The sequence below is a fragment of the Oreochromis aureus genome, linkage group 12 (assembly GCF_013358895.1).
Source record: "Oreochromis aureus strain Israel breed Guangdong linkage group 12, ZZ_aureus, whole genome shotgun sequence".
Taxonomy (NCBI): domain Eukaryota; kingdom Metazoa; phylum Chordata; class Actinopteri; order Cichliformes; family Cichlidae; genus Oreochromis; species Oreochromis aureus.
In genome coordinates, this window is record NC_052953.1 from 9,170,845 (window position 1) to 9,192,534 (window position 21,690).

General features: G+C 41.9%; 1 protein-coding gene across 1 annotated transcript in view; it reads right to left on the reverse strand.

Moving 5' to 3' along the window:
• Positions 1 to 21,690, reverse strand: part of LOC116326120 (neurogenic locus notch homolog protein 1-like) — a 41,627-nt gene that overhangs the window by 10,638 nt on the left and 9,299 nt on the right. The window contains exons 3-24 of the mRNA XM_031747249.2: positions 17,132 to 17,388; positions 16,608 to 16,946; positions 14,654 to 14,776; positions 14,330 to 14,563; positions 13,997 to 14,152; positions 13,430 to 13,615; positions 11,931 to 12,044; positions 8,997 to 9,110; positions 8,647 to 8,880; positions 8,274 to 8,384; positions 6,277 to 6,469; positions 6,012 to 6,157; positions 5,778 to 5,891; positions 4,914 to 5,033; positions 4,504 to 4,656; positions 4,161 to 4,389; positions 3,482 to 3,683; positions 3,131 to 3,284; positions 2,778 to 2,962; positions 1,980 to 2,112; positions 877 to 1,134; positions 26 to 138 (exon numbers count right to left, since the gene is read on the reverse strand). Coding sequence (XP_031603109.2) covers positions 26 to 138; positions 877 to 1,134; positions 1,980 to 2,112; positions 2,778 to 2,962; positions 3,131 to 3,284; positions 3,482 to 3,683; positions 4,161 to 4,389; positions 4,504 to 4,656; positions 4,914 to 5,033; positions 5,778 to 5,891; positions 6,012 to 6,157; positions 6,277 to 6,469; positions 8,274 to 8,384; positions 8,647 to 8,880; positions 8,997 to 9,110; positions 11,931 to 12,044; positions 13,430 to 13,615; positions 13,997 to 14,152; positions 14,330 to 14,563; positions 14,654 to 14,776; positions 16,608 to 16,946; positions 17,132 to 17,388 — 3,868 coding nt within the window. The remainder of the gene's footprint in view (positions 1 to 25; positions 139 to 876; positions 1,135 to 1,979; positions 2,113 to 2,777; positions 2,963 to 3,130; positions 3,285 to 3,481; positions 3,684 to 4,160; positions 4,390 to 4,503; positions 4,657 to 4,913; positions 5,034 to 5,777; positions 5,892 to 6,011; positions 6,158 to 6,276; positions 6,470 to 8,273; positions 8,385 to 8,646; positions 8,881 to 8,996; positions 9,111 to 11,930; positions 12,045 to 13,429; positions 13,616 to 13,996; positions 14,153 to 14,329; positions 14,564 to 14,653; positions 14,777 to 16,607; positions 16,947 to 17,131; positions 17,389 to 21,690) is intronic.

The window sequence follows — 21,690 nt, forward strand, 5'->3', positions numbered from 1 at the left end:
TATATTTCTGAGAGTGTGTACTCACAGGAGGACATTTGCAGATGAAGCCATGTGGTGTATTACTGGCCACAGCACAGGTGCCTCCATTACGACAAGGTTTGCTCTTACAGCCATCGAACACCGTGTCACAGCGCTGACCTACAGAGGTGTCACACACAAAAAGGTTTGTCATTTCATTTCCATTCTTCATCATAATTGTAAGGTTAATCTCACACCAGTACGATTTAGATTAACAAACACTGTATATAAAAGATGGACATGAATAAAGCAGGGGCTGACTCCTTTATCTTGCTGTTACTTGACTTGCGACCTCAGTAAACACTTTCCTGATTAGACTATGGTCTCAGTTGCTACATGCAAATAATATTGAACACATTCATTTTGTACATTATGGTTCCATTAGGAGTTTATTGCATGATAAAAAATGGTCACTGTGTGATTAATCAACTCCTATCACACTGACTCACAGTCAGATTCGTGTCTTGTTTAAAGTTCAGTTTTATTATTAAAAACTAGGGAGCCTGTTATTTTGCAAGTACTTTTTATTTTAAGCTAATCAAAATTAGCAACCCCATTAATAACAGCGCGTCTTGCTAACCAAGGCAGCATAATCAGATCATTGCTACTCTGTTGTCCAAAAATCTGCTTTAAAAAAATCAAAGGGCAATGGTGAAAAGCAGAAACTCAAAGCTTTCATAAACCTTAAACGGCTGATCTCACTTTGGTTATGTCCATCTTTTAGATGCAGTGTGTAGTACAAACATGCAAACTGAATAATGAGGGCAGTTTAAACAGTGAGTCTGAAGAAAATACCAGCCAAAAAGGCAGACTAACATATCCCCCCTCAAACTCTAATATACTCTCTAAGCCGTTTACCTGTGTATCCGGTGCGACACTCGCAGCGGTAATTGTTGGTGAGCTGGATACAGCTGTGCGTTCCACGCGGGTCACAGGGGTTCGACAGACACTCGTTCACATCTCCCTCACAGCGCTCCCCCACGTATCCTGGAGGGCAGATGCAGTGGTATCCTCCGACTCCATCCACACACTTGCCTTTGTTGAAGCACTTTGGCTCTTTGGTGACCGGGTCAGTGAAGGGGTTGCAGTCGTCCATATTGATCTCACAGTGAACACCTGAAGATTGCGATGGAAGAGTAAGGGGGAAACAACAATGTCAAGTAATGTGCATTCATTTAAATAAAGGACATGAACAATATATCATTTTGAGAATTACCATAAATGAAAGCAGTTATGACTTTAACACATTGTCAGCAGGTCATTTGCTTTTTATTCTGTCTTTTTTCAGTAAATTGTAGATATTAGTGTCCTTTTATAGAGGAAATTTTGGATAAAGGGTATGAAATTAGGTCTGGACTTTCTAAAAACAAAAAGATAGACATGTCTACAAAGAAATAAAAAAAACTGTAGTTAAGTTTGAAGAGATACGTCAGGGCATGTTGTATGAAGAGTTTTATATAGTAACATTTTAATGTTTCGAGTAAGAAAAGATTTCAGAGATCCAAAGGCAGATTTAAAAAGTCGCCAAATAAACATAAAGTCAAAAGTGTAAATGGCTTTAGGTTAAACCAGACCTTGAAACTGACAAAAAATTATTAAAGTCAATACGTTTAGAACCATTTTTAAATACTGACCTGAATTCTCAATTTGTTTAAAAAAAGCTTTTGAAACTGTGAAATTGACACTTTTTTAATCTTCAAATTTCCAACAACATGTTGGCTGTTTTAGGATAACCAACTCCACTGCCACTTTAGACTGACCTAAAACACACACGCTCCCTTCATGTCTGAGAGAAAAATCAATAGAGTATTTGACAAGTAGAGGAAGAGATGGAGCCAAGACGGGAGGTGGAGCTTTTATGCCCAGGGTGCTGTTAAGCCCTAATTAATGAAGCGTGGAGACGAGGAGGAGAGAATGGAGAGGCAGAGAGGTGTGGAGGAGTGTGCGTGGGGTCTACTGACCTTGGGTTCCCCGGGGACAGGAGCATTTGTAGGTATTGATCAGGTCAATGCAGGTGCCCCCGTTCTGGCACGGCTGGGAGAAACATTCATTGATCTCCACAGAGCAGTTGGTCCCCAAGTATCCTGGCATGCACTGAGGAAGAGGGGGAACAAAAGACGAAAGAGGAATGGAAGGAAGAAGGAAGAGCGGGACAGCGAGAGAAGAGAGGGGAAAGTTAATCGATGTCTGACATGAAACAAAGATGGTTTTTGTTTAACTGGCTGTTTTCTGGCCTCCATCCTGCCAAGGCCAGAAGATCCTTTACTCCGGAGGAGATTAACATAACCAAGCTGTTTGTTTTCTATTTATAAGCAAACCTCTTCATTAGGACTGCAGCTAAAAGGATGTCTGCTGTAATTTCAGTGAACTGCTACAATTACCGCTTTTCAGTTGAATGGCTCCAACAGTTAGTCAAGAAGCAGGTTGATATTTTCTAATATAGAAGATGTATTGATGAGTTGTAGCTTTAAGAGTAAAAAATATTTCAATTTCTGCAAAGAAGCTAAAAAAATTGATGCTTCACACACATCTAGATTTATAAAATCACCACAAGAAATGTGTTTCACTAGAAATGTCTCCAAGTTATGTTTCTTAGAACATCCAAAAGTTGCCATAAAATATAAATAACATACTAAACTTGAATAAAATGCAGTACATATGTGCCGTGGTGCACAAAATTTATGTAAAAAATAGACACATTAAAAAAAATCTGAACGTAGATAGCAAAGGGATATAAACTTTCTCTTCATAGTTGTTACCTTGCAGGTGTATCCACCCAGAAAGTCGGTGCAGGTGGCGCCGTTTTGGCACGGGTTCGGTGTGCATTCGTCTACCTGCTCCTCGCAGTAGCTCCCGGTGTATCCCACCTGACAGTGGCAGTAGTGAACATTTCCTGCGTCCAGACACTGACCCGAGTTATGACAAAGATGTGCAACATCGACTCCTAAATGGATACCAAGAGATGAAGAGCACTGCTGTAAGTGTTGTAATAAAAGTCTTTATACACTGTCCGTAATCGGCAGATAATATATGACGTGATATTCTAATTTTAACAGGCTAAACACTGATAAAACAAACTAACTGGCATAACAAGGCTTTTGAAACCTCTCACCTCTCTGTTTGGCTGCCACCTCACAGGAAACACTTGGGACGTCACAATAAAGGCCCGTCCATCCAGTCTCACACCCACAGCTGTATGTGGTATCTGTCTGCCAGCAAGTTCCCCCGTTTTTACAAGGAGATGAGTCACACCAACGAACCAGGTTCTGAAATGCATAATAAAAGTAACAGATGCTGACTGTGCGGTGTTAATGCAGTATGCATATGTTATTTACGTTTACCAATTCAATATGCCAGTAAGATTTAATTTGCTCATTTTAAGGTTAAAACGAAGGGAGCCTCAAAGACAATCAGAATAACTCAGCTTAGAGTTAGAACTTAGTGTTCTACTAGCTCCTCCTACCTGACAGTTTAGTCCTGTGTAACCGTGCGGGCAGGTGCATTTGTAGGTGCCATAGCTGTCCTGGCAGGTGCCGCCATTCAGGCAGGGTTTGGAGTCACACTCGTTGATATCATGCTGACAGTAGCTCCCGGTGAAGCCTGGTGGGCATAAACATGTGAAGGCATTGATGCCATCCACACAGGTGCCACCGTTGAAGCAGGAGCTGTAGGGAAAAAATAACAGACATCAGTGCACCAAATTAGGGTTAAAATATTCTACAGCTTCTTAGGAAAATGAGAGTAAATCAATACAGCTCTCATTATCTGAGCGGCAGGCAAATTCATATCTGATTCAGAAAGTTCACCGAGAACAAACATTTTTGTTGCAGCATTGCCCTACTTCAGTTTCACACTTTTCCCACATTTTAAAACTGACTGAATAGAGCAGAACTAATGCTTCTGTCATTTTTGCAAAAACAGAGCTACACATTAATTTAACGCAAAAGCAAACTACTATGTTGAAACCATGTTGTATATCAATATTTCACCAGAGGGGGCAGTAGTGGACAAGAAAACAAAGATTACACCTCCAAAGCACAGAAAGTGAACCTGCTGATCTTGAAGAGATTACTCACAATGACACAGTGGCAATGACTGCAGGGTTTAAAACAAGCAAACAAAACTTTCTGTGAGCTCTGTACCTCTCAGTGCAGTCAGGAGTGTTATTTTCACAATGAATGCCACTGAAGCCGAGCGGGCAGGTGCAGGTGTAGCTGTTGACACAGTCAGTGCAGTTGGCTCCGTTCTTACAGGGGTTGCTCTCACACTCATTGATGTCCTCCTCGCACCTTGTTCCGCGAAAGCCAGCCGGGCAGGTGCACAGGAAGCCATTCACCTCGTCATTACAGAGCCCTCCGTTGCTGCAGGGGTCTGCAGGTGGAAGCATCAGACTCAATTTTATGTTCTTATTGCGCTGCTTGTGTGCGCTTTCATCAATGGACACGAAGAGGAATCAGATAAAGGGAGAAGGATTGATGAACTTACTGGGCTTGCAGTCGTCAATGTTGTTTTCGCAGTTGCGTCCGGTAAAGCCCGGTTTGCAGCTGCAGTGGTAACTGCCCAAAGTGTTCTGGCAGGTTGCTCCATTGCGACAGGGATTCTTCACACACTCTTTGATGTCCACTTCACAGGTTTGACCTAGAAGGGATTAGGAGAGGAAACAGAAAGCAAATATTATATACTTCTTCAAGTGTTGGCAGAAGGTATGAAATTAAGAACATAATCATCTTGATTACAATCCAAGGATCTCTTATTAGAAATGTTTGTTTTAAACTAACATTTACATGTGTACTTCTGTTCTCTAAAAAGGCTGCTCTCTGAGTCCTTTTTGACCTTTTCTATGACCTCTCAGTCATTCCTGGAAGGTACTCATATATGCAGACATTTAAAATTACCTTGCCATCCTTCAGGACAGACACAAGAGAAGTTCAGATAGTCCTCTGATTCCTGACACAGTCCTCCATGCTTGCAGGGTTTGGAGCTACAGGGGGCCATCAGAGTTTCACAGTTCTCTCCTGTAATGTGCAAACACAAGAAAGAAATACACCGTTAACTGAATTAAACTCTGTTTAACATTTATCTGTCACTATGTGATACCACGCAGGAGTCATGAACTTGGAGATAACCCAATCCAAATGGACACAGAATCATCTTTCAATCAATGCTATCAGAAGATTTTAGCCAGGTTCTGTCAGTATTTGAGGCCTGTAGAGACATTTCCCTATCTGTTTCCATAACATACTGCTAATACAGGAAGTCGGCTCCAGTTTCCGGCCATTGTGAAGGCATTTGCTGTTCTGTGAGACAGGAAGCAGGCAAACAGGAAATGTGTCAAGCAACCAGTTCCCACCCCAAGCCAAGCAAGGGCCTTTTAGTATTTAAAGCGCTGTGGATTTTTCCAAAAAAATATACAAGACAAATATAAGAACAATTTGCCCTTAAACTTCCCATGGTTATGTGTTTGATTAAATACTAAGCCAGATGACATTAAAATGACATTAAAATGTTTCCCAGCTCCCATCACGGATGCTTGTGGATCACAGAGGAGCACAGTGAGTCAGAGGTTTGGTGTCTTTGAGCCCTGAGGAAGTCTTGCTGCTGAACTTTACTCAAGAGTTATTTCATCCGCCACACATTTTCCTCTTTGCCCAAAAGCTTAAAGGACACAGCCGGTGGAAACTGTCTCCCACAGCAAGGAAATGCCAGAACGCCAGGCCAACACATGGGCGTATCAAATATTTTCAATAATATTTCCATACCCGTGTAAGGCAGGATACAGTTGCACTTGTACCCTGCAACGTCGTCAATGCAGGTCCCCTGGTTAAGGCAGGGGTTGGAGGCACATTCGTTGATGTTGGTCTGGCAATTTGGTCCTGCATGCAAAGTGGACAATAAATTAAACACATTTCAGTTCAAGTGAAGGTTAGCAGCGAAACTGTACAGTTTGAATGACACTAAACGAAGCTCATCAACACATGCTAACAAAAACTGACCAGTGAAGCCCATGCGACAGGTGCAGACGTATCCGCTGGTCATGTCCTTGCAGGTGCCTCCGTTCATACATGGGTTGGATTCACACTCATTGTTGTTGATGTCGCAGTTTTTGCCGCTCCAGCCAGAGTCACACAGGCATTTATAGCTGACGAGGAGTAAAAGACAAACATCATCCATAAAGGCAAAGTTTTCTTGTTGGAAATCTGGGGAAACTTGTTTATTGTCACTGCCCTGCCCCAGAAAAACGTTTATAGACCACCTCACCCATTTATCTTGTCCTCGCAGTGACCATGGATGCAGGGATTGCTGAGGCACTCATTGACTTGGGAGAAGCAGGTGGTGTCATGGTAACCATCTGGACACTGGCAGGTGAAGCTGTTGATGCCGTCGATACAGGTGCCGCCATTGTGACAGGGGTTGCTCGCGCACTCGTTGATGTTTATGTTGCACATGGCACCTAAAGAGATATTTCGCTTTACTTCCTGACATCATGAGTCTCCATGAGTTTATAAACAGTGAAAGGATGGCTGTTGAAATCACTGCAATCATTTTTACAACCCAACAGTTTTGATGTATTACTTGAAAATGCTCAACAGCTGCACACAAAGCCTCCACACAATCAAGTCTATATATCAACACAGCGAATGTATCAATTTCCAGAAACATACGGGCTTTAAAGGCGGCCTTTGTCGGCGACTTGAAGCGTTGACGCCATTCAGGCCCGTGTCATGCGTAACATAAAGGCAGCCCATTTAGCTTTAAAGCAGGGACCGGCTTCCAAGCTTTTAAAAGCTCAACTTTCAGGAATCTTTCAGGGAATCTTTTCTCCTGCTCAAATCCCCACTGGCCCTGTGTGCCAGAGAGTGTGTGTGTGTCCTCTCTTTGTGCAGGAGGGCAGCTTGCTTGTCCGAACAGCAGCAGGTTAGGGACAGGGTGGAGCTGGAAAGTGACACCGGTCAAGCCTCAGAGGAGCGTGCGCACTCGCTCGCCATCTGTCACCCTCCCCATCAGGACCTTTGAATCCTCTGATACTGCACCTTAAGCACTCGTTTGCCCAGTTTTTACTTCAGACAGATGTTATGTTTAACCTAGCTATATATTTGGAAAAGATGGGCTTTTCCAGTGCATTAGTTAGTGGCAGTAAGTCAAAGATCATGCAATTCCACTTTATCTATTAGAACAACAAAAATCCTAACATTAATCTTCACTAGATTTAATCTATTTGAAATGTATTTTTCGGAAAACTAAAAAACTAAAAAAAAAATCCTCTATCTGGAACGATCCAAGAGTATAAGTTTCTATGTTCCTTCAAACACAACATTTGTACTATATCAGAAAAATGTGGCAAAATCAAAGAATTTTCAGGAAACTGCATATATTGAAAGATGTGTGTGATTGTGTGTGATTATTCATTTCCACTAATCTGGCAAGCCATTATCTGGAAAATCTAACCTCATTTAGAATTTAGGCTGAAACCTGTTATTTTAGGTTAGATCTGTTTTCTAGGTTTTCCTGCCAGGTCAGGGAAACCTAGAAAACTTACCATCACATTTTCCTTCAGTATCAGCATCTCCCTCCCATTCTCCTGTGAGGATTTTGGGTTATCAAGACCACCTTTGCACTTGTTACACAGCAAATTTCCTAGTGTAACATAATCAGCGTCAAAGTCTCTTTTAGAGTTATTAAAACAGTCAAAGTAAAAACGAGTAGGCTAGCCCATATAGAGCCCAGAGCAGTTTTACTCAAGCAGGGTCCCCAGGAGGGTTTTCTGCAATCAATCCATAGTGGGTCCCCGATGGTATTAGGACAGTTAGTGCTTAATATCTAGGGAGTTGAGATGTTTCTGATTTTTCCCATTTACAGAGATATCTCAGAAACTGACTGTCAATAAATGCACATTTCTTCTGGACGTTATCCATATCTGTGACAGATGCTATGATACAAAGGTATTTTGTATCATATCTACCTTGGATAGTATTTACTGCAGTGACTACAATTGTATGAAAATACAAACAATATCCTACATGTTAACATCAGAGTACTGAAGCTGACGTCTAAGGCTCATACTGCTTGATTTGCAGTACTTGTTTTCTTTCTTTATATCTGATGTTTTAACATGCAGTCAACAATCAATCTCTGCGATTCATTAGAGTTATTTTTAAAACTACTCTGGTCCTCCTTGCAACCAAGATCTGAATCACAACTTCCTGTTTCCTGTTTCATATATTGAAATTAATAGAACTATGAACTCTGTAGTTTACCAGTGTAGCCAGGTTCACAGGCGCACTCGTAGCCATTGATCTTGTCAATGCAGGTCCCATAATCACAGGGATTGCTCTTGCAGTCATCGATGTTGGTTTCACAGTTGATTCCTGGAAGAAAGTTTTTTTAGATTTAAAAAAAATACTGGTGCCCAACATTTATGGTATAAATGTGAAAATCCAAGGTGACTTCCTTCTGGAGTTTTTGCATTCACAAGATTTTTAGAAAACTTGAGCTTAAGATTCAGGTCACTGAGATTCAAACTCATCCAAGATTTTTAGTAGATGCAGCTGTGGTATCAATCCCACGTTGCCTTGTTTTCAATTTATTGCATTCACAAAGTTGAGTGTTACGCTTGTGTGTGATCCTTACCTGTTGTTCCCTTCGGGCAGACGCAGATGTAGCTGTTCTCCCTGTCCTGGCAGGTGCCTCCGTACCTGCACGGCTGGCTCAGACACTCATTGATGTTGGTCTCACACAGCCGACCGGTGAACCCGGGGTTGCACTGGCAGCTGAAGGATGCCAGGCCATCAATGCAGGAGCCATAGTGGCAGGGGTCGGAGTAACATTCATTTATGTCTGTCTCACAATGCTTCCCAGTGTAACCTAGGAAAAAGAGTTGATGTCAGTTTTAACTGACACATTCATTTGTGAAAAGTTGTTATATTTTAAATGTCTTTGCTCCTCTTTCAATTGTTATAATTTATGGTAAGCGTGAATACCTTCAGTGCACTCGCAGGTATATTTGTTGGGTCCATCTGTGCATTTGGCGCCATTTTTGCACGGCGTGCTGGCACACTCATCAATGTCTATCTGGCAGAGGTTCCCACTGAAGCCTGGAAAAACAACAAAAAGCTGTTATTGTGCGCATGTGTGTGTGCGAATGAGTGCGTGTGTGTGTACAGACATCTCATTTTAAACCAGCCACACTCATAATCCCGAGCCTATGTTATAAGAGCTCTCAGTGAATCAGAAATCTGCATGTTAATTAACAACTGTGCAGCACTACGAGCTCCCTATTTTCTCCTTTCACATCTTTTCAGCGCAGAGGCAAAGGGAGAGGAGACACTGGGGGAACCGGTTCGTTTAAAATAGGGGAGGGAGGGAGAGAGGGAGAGAAATGATGAAAGAATGAAAGTTAGGAGGCCTCCTGACCAAGGGGTGAAAGACAAAGGAGGGCCTGTCTGCTCAAAGCAGCACCAAACTGAGCCTGTTGCCTTCTTTGTCCCCCAAAACTTTTCCATCACAATGCATATTCTCCTGTCTTACTTTCACCCCTTCCCCACTACTCCCTCTACTCCCTGCCCGCCTCCAAAAAGAGCTAGCTTGACCTTTGAACCTCCGGTATTCAAAGTCTTGTTCATTCAAAATCAACCAGTAGGCTTTCTTGTTTTTCCTGGACTTATTCTCAGATATTTCCTCCTCGTCTCCTGTTTGTCACAGCCCAGAGACTAATAGGGTGTTCTCTGATGAAGAGATAAAAAGTTCTACTTCCCTCCCACCCCATCACCACAACATCACAGGAACACACAGGTGCTTAAAGCTAAAGAAAGACCAGTTGTAGATAATCCAGCAAGGAAGTATTTGTGTGGAGAGCTGCAAGCTGATTTCTCCCACTGGACTCTGCTAGAAGCATTTATAGTTCCCTGAACTGGCTGCAATCAGACGGATGAAGTGATGACTAAAATGTAGACACTGTTAACAAAGTTTTCAGAACAATCTAGTCCAAAACTATGTCGACAGCAGATTAAAGCTGATGCTTTTGCTACTTTAAAAATGAGAAAACTAGACATTCCAGCTTTTATTTTGTGCTTTTTATATGATATAATTTATATGAATTAAGGCTGAGAGTCTACTTCTTAATTGCATCTTAACTGTTCAATTTCAAGAGCCAAAATTATGACACTTAAGTGGCCTTTAAAACATATATTTAAGGAATAATTTAGGCTAAAACGTTACAAGCAGTCAAAGGGATTTTTTACAGGATGGCAACCAAAATATTGTATTTACTTTTTGTAAAGATTAACGCAGCATCTGTGAAACAAGAAAAGTGTGAATTAACTATTAAAGCCATTATTTTAAACTTTTCCATGTTTATTAGAAAACAGCACAATGCCAACTGTATATTTTCTATTGTATGTATGCAAATATTTAAATGCTACAAAGGGTGTTTTATGTGACATGTTGTCAGTTATTTTTGGCATTACTTGTGCTTTTAGTGTTGAAAAGTGCTATAAATCAAGACCAGCAGTTTGCAGTCTGATAGGGACTGTGAGTTTACAGCAGCAACAACAGTCTTTGGTACAAACTGCATGTTTCTTAACAGGAATGTGACGGTTCTGTTCTCCAACAGCACTCCTGACATTAATGACAAGATTTTCTTTCCCAGATGCATAAGTATACACACAGACACAAAAGATGAAGCGGAGATGCAAGCACGCACAGGGCTGTGCACATCGCACACCTCAGCAGCCAAAGCGGGATTTATCCCCAGACTGCTGGAATCAGACATTTCAATGGCTCTCAGCGGGGTTTCCATGGCTATTCCATGTACAGAAATGAAAAGGGGGACCCTTGCCTTGGGCCTGGCTCGCAACAGGGACAAATTTACATCTCAACTAGAGCGGTTAAAACCCCTCCCCCTCCTCTACCGTTCCTGCTTCGGCATAACGGTCCATGCATCTCAACACTACCCACTTCTCCACACACCCTCCCAAAAAAACACTTCCACCACCACCACCACCACTTTGTGCTGCTTCCTCACACAGCCCTCGCTCACTGTCACACTCAACGAGTTTTCTTAGGCGCTAAGCTCTTGTGTTCACTCTTGTAGCCCCGTCTCTCTATTAATTCCAAAGCTTTCTTGTTGTGGATGTCTTTTTTTCTTTCTGATTTTCCTTCTTCCTTTCTTTTTCTCTCAACAGGAGGAATCTTTCTCCACCCAGGCTGCCTTTGATCCACCCAACTCTGAGCTCTGCTATTTTCCTTTTCCAAAAAGAAGAAGAAAAAAAAAATCACTTCCACCTCAATGATCCCAGTGAAAGAATGCAAAACAAAAAAACACATTTGGGGAGTCTAAAGATCCTTCCTTTCTCTTCTATCTTTTTTTCTATCCAATATTCAGAAGTTGCATTCCTTTGCTCCTGAACAAAACATCAATACCTCATGTACAAACAGTGAAGCTCCTGTAAGAGTTTGGAAAAAACCCACATACCTCAAAATAGGCTGAATAACTACCTCATTTACAACCACAACACAGAAAATGTCACTTTACAGACTGTGGCAGCAGCTCTGCCTTCTCTTATTAGCTCTCTCTTGTTCTCAGTCGCAATCACAAGCCTTGCTTAGTTTCTGCTCGATCATCAGACTTGATAAAAAGGATAACAAACTTGTTCAAAAACTTCAAACTTCCTCAAGCCTTTCCTTATAGATTTTCTTTTACCGCTTCTCCTCAACTGCTGCGTATGTGCGGGGCTACCCGGGCCAGCATAAGCTCGCCTCAGGGCTGGGATTAGTGCCCGTCCAGATCAGTGTTTGTCTGTGTGTGTTTGTATTTGAGAGGAGAAGAGAGCGAGACAGAGCGAGATCAGCCTCTGTGCCCCCTGGCCCCACGCCCTCTCCTTCCTCCCCCCTCCGCAGCGGTACGGCAGCCTCACCTGTGGGGCACTGGCAGTGGAAGGCGTTGGTCTTGTCGATACACTCGCCGTTGTTCAGGCAGGGGCTGCTGGCGCACTCGTTCGTATCGATTTGGCAGAACTCCCCCTCGTAGCCTGGCCAATTAGCAAGGGAGGACCGTGAGGGAGATTTGATCGGAGACACACAGTTAGAAGCACTTTCACACTGCAGAAATATACCGCTACATATTGGGTTTAAATGATACAAAGTACTCAGGAATATAACTAAATATTGTTTAATGAGTTTCACAAGTAATTATCAAACTGTTAGTTTATAAAACTGACCCCAATTTATGTTAAGCTAAAGGTGATGTCATGTAAAACTGCTATAAACTGAAAATACTGAAGTAAAATATATTTGTAACTTTTCCTCTGAATGTGACTTTAATCATAAGTTTACTGTTGATCACTCTTAGTTAACAGATTAACTAATTCAGCTCCATTTTCTTATGTTTGCTGCATTTTATTGGAATCTTTAAAATCACACAAATTCAATCAGAATCCACGATGATGTTGTCGAGCTGAAAGTCTGACCATCAGTCCAAAACTTAAAAATAACTCAGTCTAAAGAGTCAAAACTGCAAATCTTCACATTTCAGAATTGGTTAAAAGAAATTTCATTTATTAATCAGCTAACAATTTCCAAACTTCTAACCAAACCCATTCTGAAAGGAAAACTAAGTCATTCACATGGGTTTTATTTGTTGACTTTAATCGTCCAATTAGTTATTCTACTATTATTCTTAACTCCCATGAACCCAGCAAATTAAATGACATGCAAAAATAAAAATGCACACACACAGGGCAACCTCCACATTACACTTACAGGAGCTGCTCAGCCACGAAGCTCCTGCTGCAGTTTTTTGTAGTTAATGTTTATTCCAGAGGAGGTCTGGAGCGCTGCAGTTATGAGACTTTTATGTTCTTCAGTGACTGTGTAACTTTGTCCTTCTGTAACTTTACATGGTCTGACACTTTGTGGCTGAGTCGCTTTGAGTTCATAAATGCTTCCATTCTGCAATAATACCACTTACAGAAGAAATATCATAAATTTACTTGTTTCAAAGACTGCATCCTATCACAGTACAGTTTCTTTCACATGCTCAAATTCAGTGAGTTCTTTAAAATGACCCATTTTTTTCACATACTTTTGCAAAGACAGACTGCCTGGCTAAGTGGGGGACTTGCAGCAATGGGACTGAAAACACCTGAATTCAAAGTGTGGCCCAGTCTGTGAGAGCTGAACTACTTGAAGTTAAACAGCAAAAGCTGTTTTTGATTTAGTGCATATGATTTGCTGCATTTGGTGAAATTAAGCAAAACAAACAAAATTTAAGGTAACAATAGTCAAGTTAAATGTATTCATATGGGACATATTTCCCTCAAAGGACTTTACAAATGTGCACAGCAGAGAGTTCCAGAGTGCACCCTGTGGGAACGTGACTGAAAAAGTTGCTTCTCCATATAACCAGACGTCTTACCTGGCATGCAAATACACTGGAATTTTCCTATTTGGTCCAGGCATGTAGCCTCGTTCAAACATGGGTTCGACATGCACTCGTTGATGTCCAGCTCACACCGTGGTCCCACAAAGCCCCGCTGACACTTACACTGGAATGAGCCCCTGGTGTTGATACACTTCCCCGCATGCTCACACGGATTGGAACCTGTTTAAAAAGATCCAGGCTTTAATTTCACTTCCTTTAGCAGGTTGGTGTGTCCATACGGATGTGAAAAGCAGCAATTTCACTATAAAAGACATTACAGGACGTTGAGCGGCTCAGTGTTGTTTGACGAAGCCAAACCAAAAGCCTCAACTGTGGATTACGGCAATAATACCCCAGAGGGGGTTATTTACTGCAATTAGGGGTACAATTATGGGCACCTAAGTACCCATAATAGGACGAAAGAATGACCTTGTATTTTAGCTTGTATAAAGGAATTACGAACAAATGTGTGGTAATTGAAGTTTTCGTGACAGTGGTAAAGCTAAACTCTGAATACTGATGTTGAAATGTGTCTGACAGTGTGCAAAAGATGAGTTTTACCCAGTGAGCATTCATCAACGTCCTGATCACAGGAAGCTCCAACATATCCCGAGGGGCAGGTACAAAAATGATTTCCCGTGACGGGGTTGGTGTCACAGTTGGAGCCCTTTTGGCATGGGTTGCTGATGCAGGCATCATCCAGCTGGCAGAGCAGACCTGGTGCAGAGGACAAAAATAAGGAGGACTTCATTATATATCCAGCAATTTCAATCAGTTTCAACTTTACTGGGTTAGCTCACACAGTTTGTGTCAGATTAAGTTTGCACAGCATTTGTATTTAACTTAAGAAGCAGAAGTTCTGCTGCCATGCACTAAGATCGAAATTCCACAAACCTGTGCGGCCAGGGGGGCATTCACAATAGAACGAAGCTACCCGGTCGTGGCAGGTGGACCCTTGATGGCAGGCGGCACTGGCGCAGTCATCGATGTTCTCGCTGCAGTCGTCACCGGTCCAGCCGTTCACGCACACGCACTGGTAACTGCCATAGGTGTTGTGGCATGTGCCGCCATTTTGGCATGCGTTGGGCATCAGCTGGCACTCATCGACGTCCTCTCTACAGAGCTGGCCTGTGAAGTGGAAGCACCAGGATAATTGGGTGTATGTCCCCAGACAGGCTTTCTTCACGGACTCATACAGTGAAGCAACAACATACAGACCTGTAAATTCTGGTTTACACTGGCAGTTGTAGGTGTTGACTCCATCCACACAGGTCCCTCCATTCTGGCATTCATGATTTGGACAGTCATCAATGTTTTGGCTGCAGTTTTTCCCCGTAAAACCTGACATTAACAAAAAAAGAAAAAAACAGCTCTCCATTAATTTGCTTCAGTGTGGGTTTGCGTTGCATAAACTGTGCCCTCTTTAATGAGACTTTAAATATTTAGTTTCTCATTTCTCCTGGTTTGAAAACAACAATGTCCCATTTACAACAAAGGGAATGAAACTTGCAGTTAAATGTGGTCAACTGTCTTTTCCTTCTCAAGAAAAGCGAGGCTTTACCATTTTGAGGTCTGTGGTAAGCCTGCCACTCTCCTATACAGTTACACAACAAGCAGCCACTGCACTGTACAGCTGGCATCCTGGGTAAAATAAAATGCAAAGCAAAACAGTACAATACATAACGACTTACAGTCTGCTTCTGAAACCAAGCTAAACCACTGCCAATATATAAAATAAGCAGATGTTTGCAGCTTCCACTGCAATATTGCTCAAGTTTTGACTGAATTTTATTGTCTGAAATTTATTATTGTCATTCAGGGCTCAGTCAAACCGGCCTAGAGACTAGGGAGTGGTTGCTGGAGGATCCAACCACAGGTTGCTACACAAAAAACCTTTTGACTGGTTTGGTTGCTAACAGATTGCCACGGTTGCAATTATTCGGTTACAAGTATTCACCATTTAGTCTCTGAGCTGTAGTGACATTTTTAATAGTGTGATGCAAACTGTAAGAGGAAAATGTTTGCCTTCAAAGTAAAAGTCGTGTCCTCAAGCAGCAACAAACACATCAAAAGGTCTCTGCATCACACTTTTCACAGTTTAACTACCACTTGATGAGTAGTTTGAGTAGTGACTGCAACTGATCTCTAGGCCTGTGTGACTGAAGCCACTACCATGCTTCTGTATATGAAAAAAAAATGAAATTAATACAAGTGTAACACAATTCCCTCTGCAAGTTCCTAGTAGTGTGTGCTTTGAATTGTGCTTTACAGACTAAATATTTACTGGGATGAATTCTCTGGCTGATAAATTAGCAATGCAAAATACCAACTGGCGATCGACTCAGCCAATCACACATGATCAATTCATTTAGTCACTTTACCCTAGAAGATCCCAACCCTGACTTACATGGATGTTTTCTTTTAATTACTTTAATGTATGTAATAACTTAACAAAAACTGAGAGACCGACACATTATTTTCTCTTTAGGTTTTTCAAAGAACAGACGAGGCTGCCAGTAAGACGGGATGGAAAGTTGCCACACAAATTCTTTGCGTGAATTTCTGAATTGAAAGGAAACAGAAAAAAACAAGGTGAAGTCAGTGTGTGTGGAGGTGACAGGGTGGAGGGCAGGGCCGGAGTCCCAGCAAGAACTGCTTCACTCCATCATGTGAAAAGGATGTTGTCCTTTGACCATTTCCTTACGATAAGCCCGGATGCCTTCCTGCTCTGCTTTGTTCACACACTGTGCACAACAAAGTACAAATACACTCACACACTCACACAGTGCACAGCACACACAGGAGCTGCCCGGCCTAAAATGACATCACCGCTTAATCAGCCACTAGCAGTGCTGCTATTTAGGAATCACCTGACTTTGATTCAATGGGGTGTCATGGTGGCTTTAACTTCACAAACGTTAATGGATCTGATCAATCCCACTGATTGACTTCTTAAACAGTAGACCTTTATTTTATTCCTTTTTAAAAAGAAACTCCTGAATATTAAAAGCCTAGAATAAAAAAATTTGCTAACCTCAGTATTCAACATAAGCCTCCAGCACTGTCACTTTATTTACATGACAGAAGAAAAGCACAAGAGGCCCACTTTAGAGTGATTGTACAGCAAATGATCAAATCATTTAAGACCTGCTTTAATGCAGCTTAATGTTACCTGGCACACAGGAACATTCGTAACTCGTCTCTCCCTTCTGGATGCAGGTGCCTCCATTTTGGCAGGGTGACGGGTTGCAGGGGAAGTAGCGGCTCTCACAGTGCTTGCCTATGTACTCCGGTGGGCACTGACATCGGTAGTTGCCGACCTCGTTGATGCACACCCCGCCGTTCTTGCAGGGTGATGGATTTATGTCGCACTCGTTGACATCCTGTGTGCAGGTCATTCCAGTGAAGAAGGGCGTGCAGGTGCAGATGTACTGGAACTCAATGACGGAGCATTGTCCACTGTTGGCACATGGATTAGAGGTACAGGGGTCGGCTCGCTCACACTGCTTACCTGAAGGCACAAACAAATTATGTGAAAGATTAAACACATTGCTAGACACAGATTTATGTCCCATAAACAAAGAGTGTTACTTTTGTTATCAGTTTGTCAGTTATCTAGTTTCCAGTCTTATTTATAATCAAATGCACTTTGAAAACCAACCATTGGTTCAATGTCATACCACTGTTTTATTTTACCTAACCATCCAGGTGGACAATGACACTTGTAACTCTGGAGATTGTCCAAAGCACAGGTGCCTCCGTTGCGACAAGGTATGCTGGTGCAGGGACTGACAGTCTGGCAGCGGGGGCCTATGAAGCCTGGCCTGCAGCTGCAAAAGAAGTCCACACTGTTCCCGCTTAATGTGTAGTGGCACACGCCACCGTTCACGCATGGCGAAGCGGTGCATGGGTCAGAAAACTGGCACCTGTTTCCTAGGAATCCATCACGGCACCTGGAAACAGCAGATGAGGGAGGTCAGAGGTCAGTTTCTTTATGAGAAAGATAATCCTTCTGTCATATTTAAACAATTTAATATGTAAGAGGTTTATACTTTAAGTATTAATAAAACCCATGATAAAAACTGAGATTTCTCAGCTGCTACTGTGCCACCACTAATGAGATGGAGTTATTATATTTCGAATCAGGGTGATGCTTGGATTATACTTTATTATGGATTATACTTTATTTTTATTTACCGTTTACTCTTCATTTTTCTGAGGATGTGCACACTACTTTCCAAAGCAAGCCAATGTGCTAGAGCTAAAACTGACACATCCATATACTAAAAGCTGCCAGTTTCTTTTTCAGTTAATTTTTATTTATTAAGATTTGAAACTTTTAATTGGACTCCTGTTTAGTAGATTAGAATATCCATAGTAAACATAAACATATAAACTAAAAAGGGTGATACTTATGGTACCTTTCTGTAAGAAACATCTGAAATCAGATTAGTACTTGTTTGCTTCAGTACCCTAGCCACCGCAAGCAGCATATGTACAGAGTAGGATTGTCTAAAAAAGATACTCAGACACTAATTGGTACTAAAAACTTTACTCATTTGCCAACAGTGCTGCCTGTGCCTCATCCTGTTAATAGACAACCCCTCCCCCTTTTCCCTCCCCAGCATTTTCCTGGGTATCATCATTGAGTTTGAAATTCTAGTATTGTGACAATCCTAATACACACACACTAACACCAATAATAAAAGATCACTGAATCAAACTTTTACATGAAGTGTGCAAATCCTGAAACATTTATGTCAAGACATGCTGTCATTTTCACTTCCTGTGATTTTTATTTATTTTGTAATCGTGAAAATTTCTTCATTGTGTTGGCTCCCACTTTTTTTCCCTTTACTGATATGAATTAAAGCAGTATTGTTTTTTTTGTGGAGAGAGTGGTGAATGCGTCACATTCCCAGTAATTTTATTAAATGTATTGTTTCCCGTGTCAGCCCTAAAAAATAAAAAACACAATTCTTATTATACCTTTAGTGAAAAGTATTGTTCTATCATGAATACCAGGAATTTACCAATGATCTTTTTGTCCAGAAGATGGACTAATAAATTCATAAATTTTTTCATCCATTCAGTCAAAAGTCCACAATGCTAATATAATGAGCAAGGCTACCTTTTTTGTGCGTATCAATCATTTGCTTGTTTTTACGACACGGCAACACAGCAATGAGAAACTATGCTTTAAACGGGACATTTGTCTTTCTACTGTCACCCCCTGTGGACAATGTGTTTGAAGCTATAAAACAGAGTGGTCTGGACAGCGAGGGGAGGGGGACAAGCTCCTGTGATGTTTCTCACAGGTTGTTTCTGAGTCATAAACGCTGCTCGGACCCCAGCGAACAAGTTCCCAGAGAGAGCCGCTGATCACAGAGGCACATTCACACATTTACAATTACAATGAGAGGAGCTGAAAGCATGTCCCCTGAGGATGCGCACGGCTCAACAAAAGGGCCACACACACATACACATACCCGCACAAAGACAGACGGTGATCGCTATTTTACACATGCATACACAGAGACAGAAAGATTACATGAAGGAATGTTTCACAGCTCCATGCGTATCCACAGATTTGTGGGCTGGAAGTAAAGTAAAGCCATATTTCTTGGTATGAAAAACTCTTTAGTTTTAACCAGCCACTTCTAACAGACACACTCTGTCATAACCAAGAAGTGATTGAGGTTTAATACCCAGCCCTTTTTGCTGCTCTAACTGACCCATAAATCCAAGCAGTTCACAGCGTTTCAAAGATTCAATCCTGTTGTCAACAACGCTGGTTGGCTAGGGGCACAAAAGAAAAATCTGCGGTATTTGGAAATCTTGTTCCTAATCCGTCATTCCCAAAAGTGGAGGTACGAGAAAAGCAGCCATCATAGCACTCTTCAGCAGCTCTGAGGACTGGAATCTGCTCACTTTGACCCTTTTGTCAGCACTCATTCATCCTGTGGACAAGGCAGCATCTATGCCACAGTTTGAGCTGCAAGCCAACATTATGGCAACTTCAAAGCACCATGCCACCACCTCAGTGCTTGTTATTCTGACTTCCCCAGAGAGGATTTGCTCACGCATCAGACAAGAGGATGGGCAGGGAATGAAGTGAAAGACACTGCAGTGCAACCGCTCAAGATTCATGAAAGATTTCTGAAAAGTGAATTCCCATGTAGTGGAAAACTACATAGAGAATGTCTTGAAATGCCGATTTGTTTTTTTGGAATTTTTTATGCACATGCCTGACCAGCAAGAGTTTTCTTTCTGTTGTTTTGTTCTCACGCAAAAACCATTGTGCACAAAGCATGAAAGACATTAAAAAAACCCAAATCGCTCTCAAATACCTGACCCGAGCCAGCCAGTCTGTTAGCCCCGAGGGGCTGACAGGACCCTGTCCCCAAACATTCCCAGGGCGTCCACCCTGTGTGTATGTTAGTGTAGGTGGGGCCGAGCTGTGGACCCTGTGCAGGGACAGGCGTGTGTTTAGACAGGGTCTCCCCCTCAGGGGATTAGACAGCCTTAGGACTGTGGCAAAGAAAAGAAAACATGACATGCTAGGCTGCCAACTGCATAAACAGTAGCAGTGAGTGGTGGCATGTTACCACGTCTAGAGTGAAGAGTGCCACCTTGCATGCTTGTCATTTAGTCTGAGGGCATTTATAAAAGTAGACCTTGTTCCAGCTCTATATTTTTATTCATGGACTCTAGCAGAAAGCATTATGTGATTCACAGTGAAAAATAATCCTTATTTATTAACACCAGGTCAATGTGATTTGTTTGAAAGAAGCCAGCTTTATTCTGATTGGCTACTTGTATCATGAACAAAAGGTTTGAACAGCGTGGGTGGGGCTTCTGTGCTCAGAGTCAGAGCTGTGTGCCTGAGATAACCATATTAAGTATATCTGCTGTAACTGACATCACGCAGAGCCAAGGGTAAAAAGAACACAATAAACTGTTGGAAACAAGCCATTAATTATTTTTAAAAAATCACTAATTTTCCACAAATTACTTTACAATGTGCAAATGAGACACTTTGTTATTATATCCATCATTTAGTCAATTACAAGGTCCTCTCAAAGACACATAGTCAATATCTTTGATGGAAAACGTTTAATCTGTCAAAACATTGTAACACATTTTGATTAATGATCTGAAAATACTGCCGTTTCTCTTACAGTAAAATTGTTGGCAACTTTTCAGGACACATTGTTTCCAAATGCCGGTAAAAGACACATAAATCTTTCACACCTAGAAAAGCGGCAAACCCTGGTCTGACGCTAAGGAGAAATACCAGACTGAGCCATTGGACTTGACTTATGCACATAAAATGCATCTTGCCCAGCTGACCTCTGGGTTTTTCCAATCTGAACCAAGAGAAATGCTCAATCTGTCATGAACTGTCAAATATACTTAAATAAGCAACACTGAAAACTTCTTAAAAAATGTAAATTCATATTTAGTAGTTACAGTACTTCAGACTGTCTATGCAGCAGCAACACTCTGAGTTAATCTGATAAAACAGCATTAAAATCTATGGACATTCTTCCACATAGAGCATCTCTATTTAACCCGACAGGGGACAGTGGAAGTATGTGTGTGTTGCAGTGAGTCTGGGGTTGGGGGGGTGGGGGGTCGGCCAAGAGAAAATTTGGCTGCTAGAAGGCCAGTCCAGCAAAGCCCCAGCGGTGGCGGGTGCTGAGGTCGTGAGGCGCCACACGAGCTCGCTGGAAAAAGGCCGCAGGGAGCAGGTGCGCATGTTAATGAGGAGACAGCAGCTGCTACCCCGGCCAGTCATCCCCCCCTCCCTTTTACCCCTTGTCTGCCCTATCCCCAACACTTAGCCTCCTTCCTTTCCATGGCACCCCATCTGACTACTGTCCTCCAACACTAAGAGAGATGAGGGCCGTGCACTCATCCCTCACAAAAATACAAGTATTATGTTGTGATTTACTAATTTTTTAAACTAGTTGTTTCTGTCTTGAGATATCTATTGAGTAACACTCTGTAAAAATTAAAAATAGCAATCAAAAGAATTAAGATTTTAGGACTCAAAGTTAAATAACATCTTGAGTTGCACATTTTTTTACAGTGTTGGTATTTGAATGAATGCCCCCCACCACCCCCACAAATAGCAGTAAAAATGAGGAGTGAGAGAGGCATAGAAAGGAGAGCGAAGGATGAGTGGGCCCATTGTTTTTCCTCCCCATTCAGCGCTGACCACAGGCCGGGCGTATTCAGCTGTTAGACCT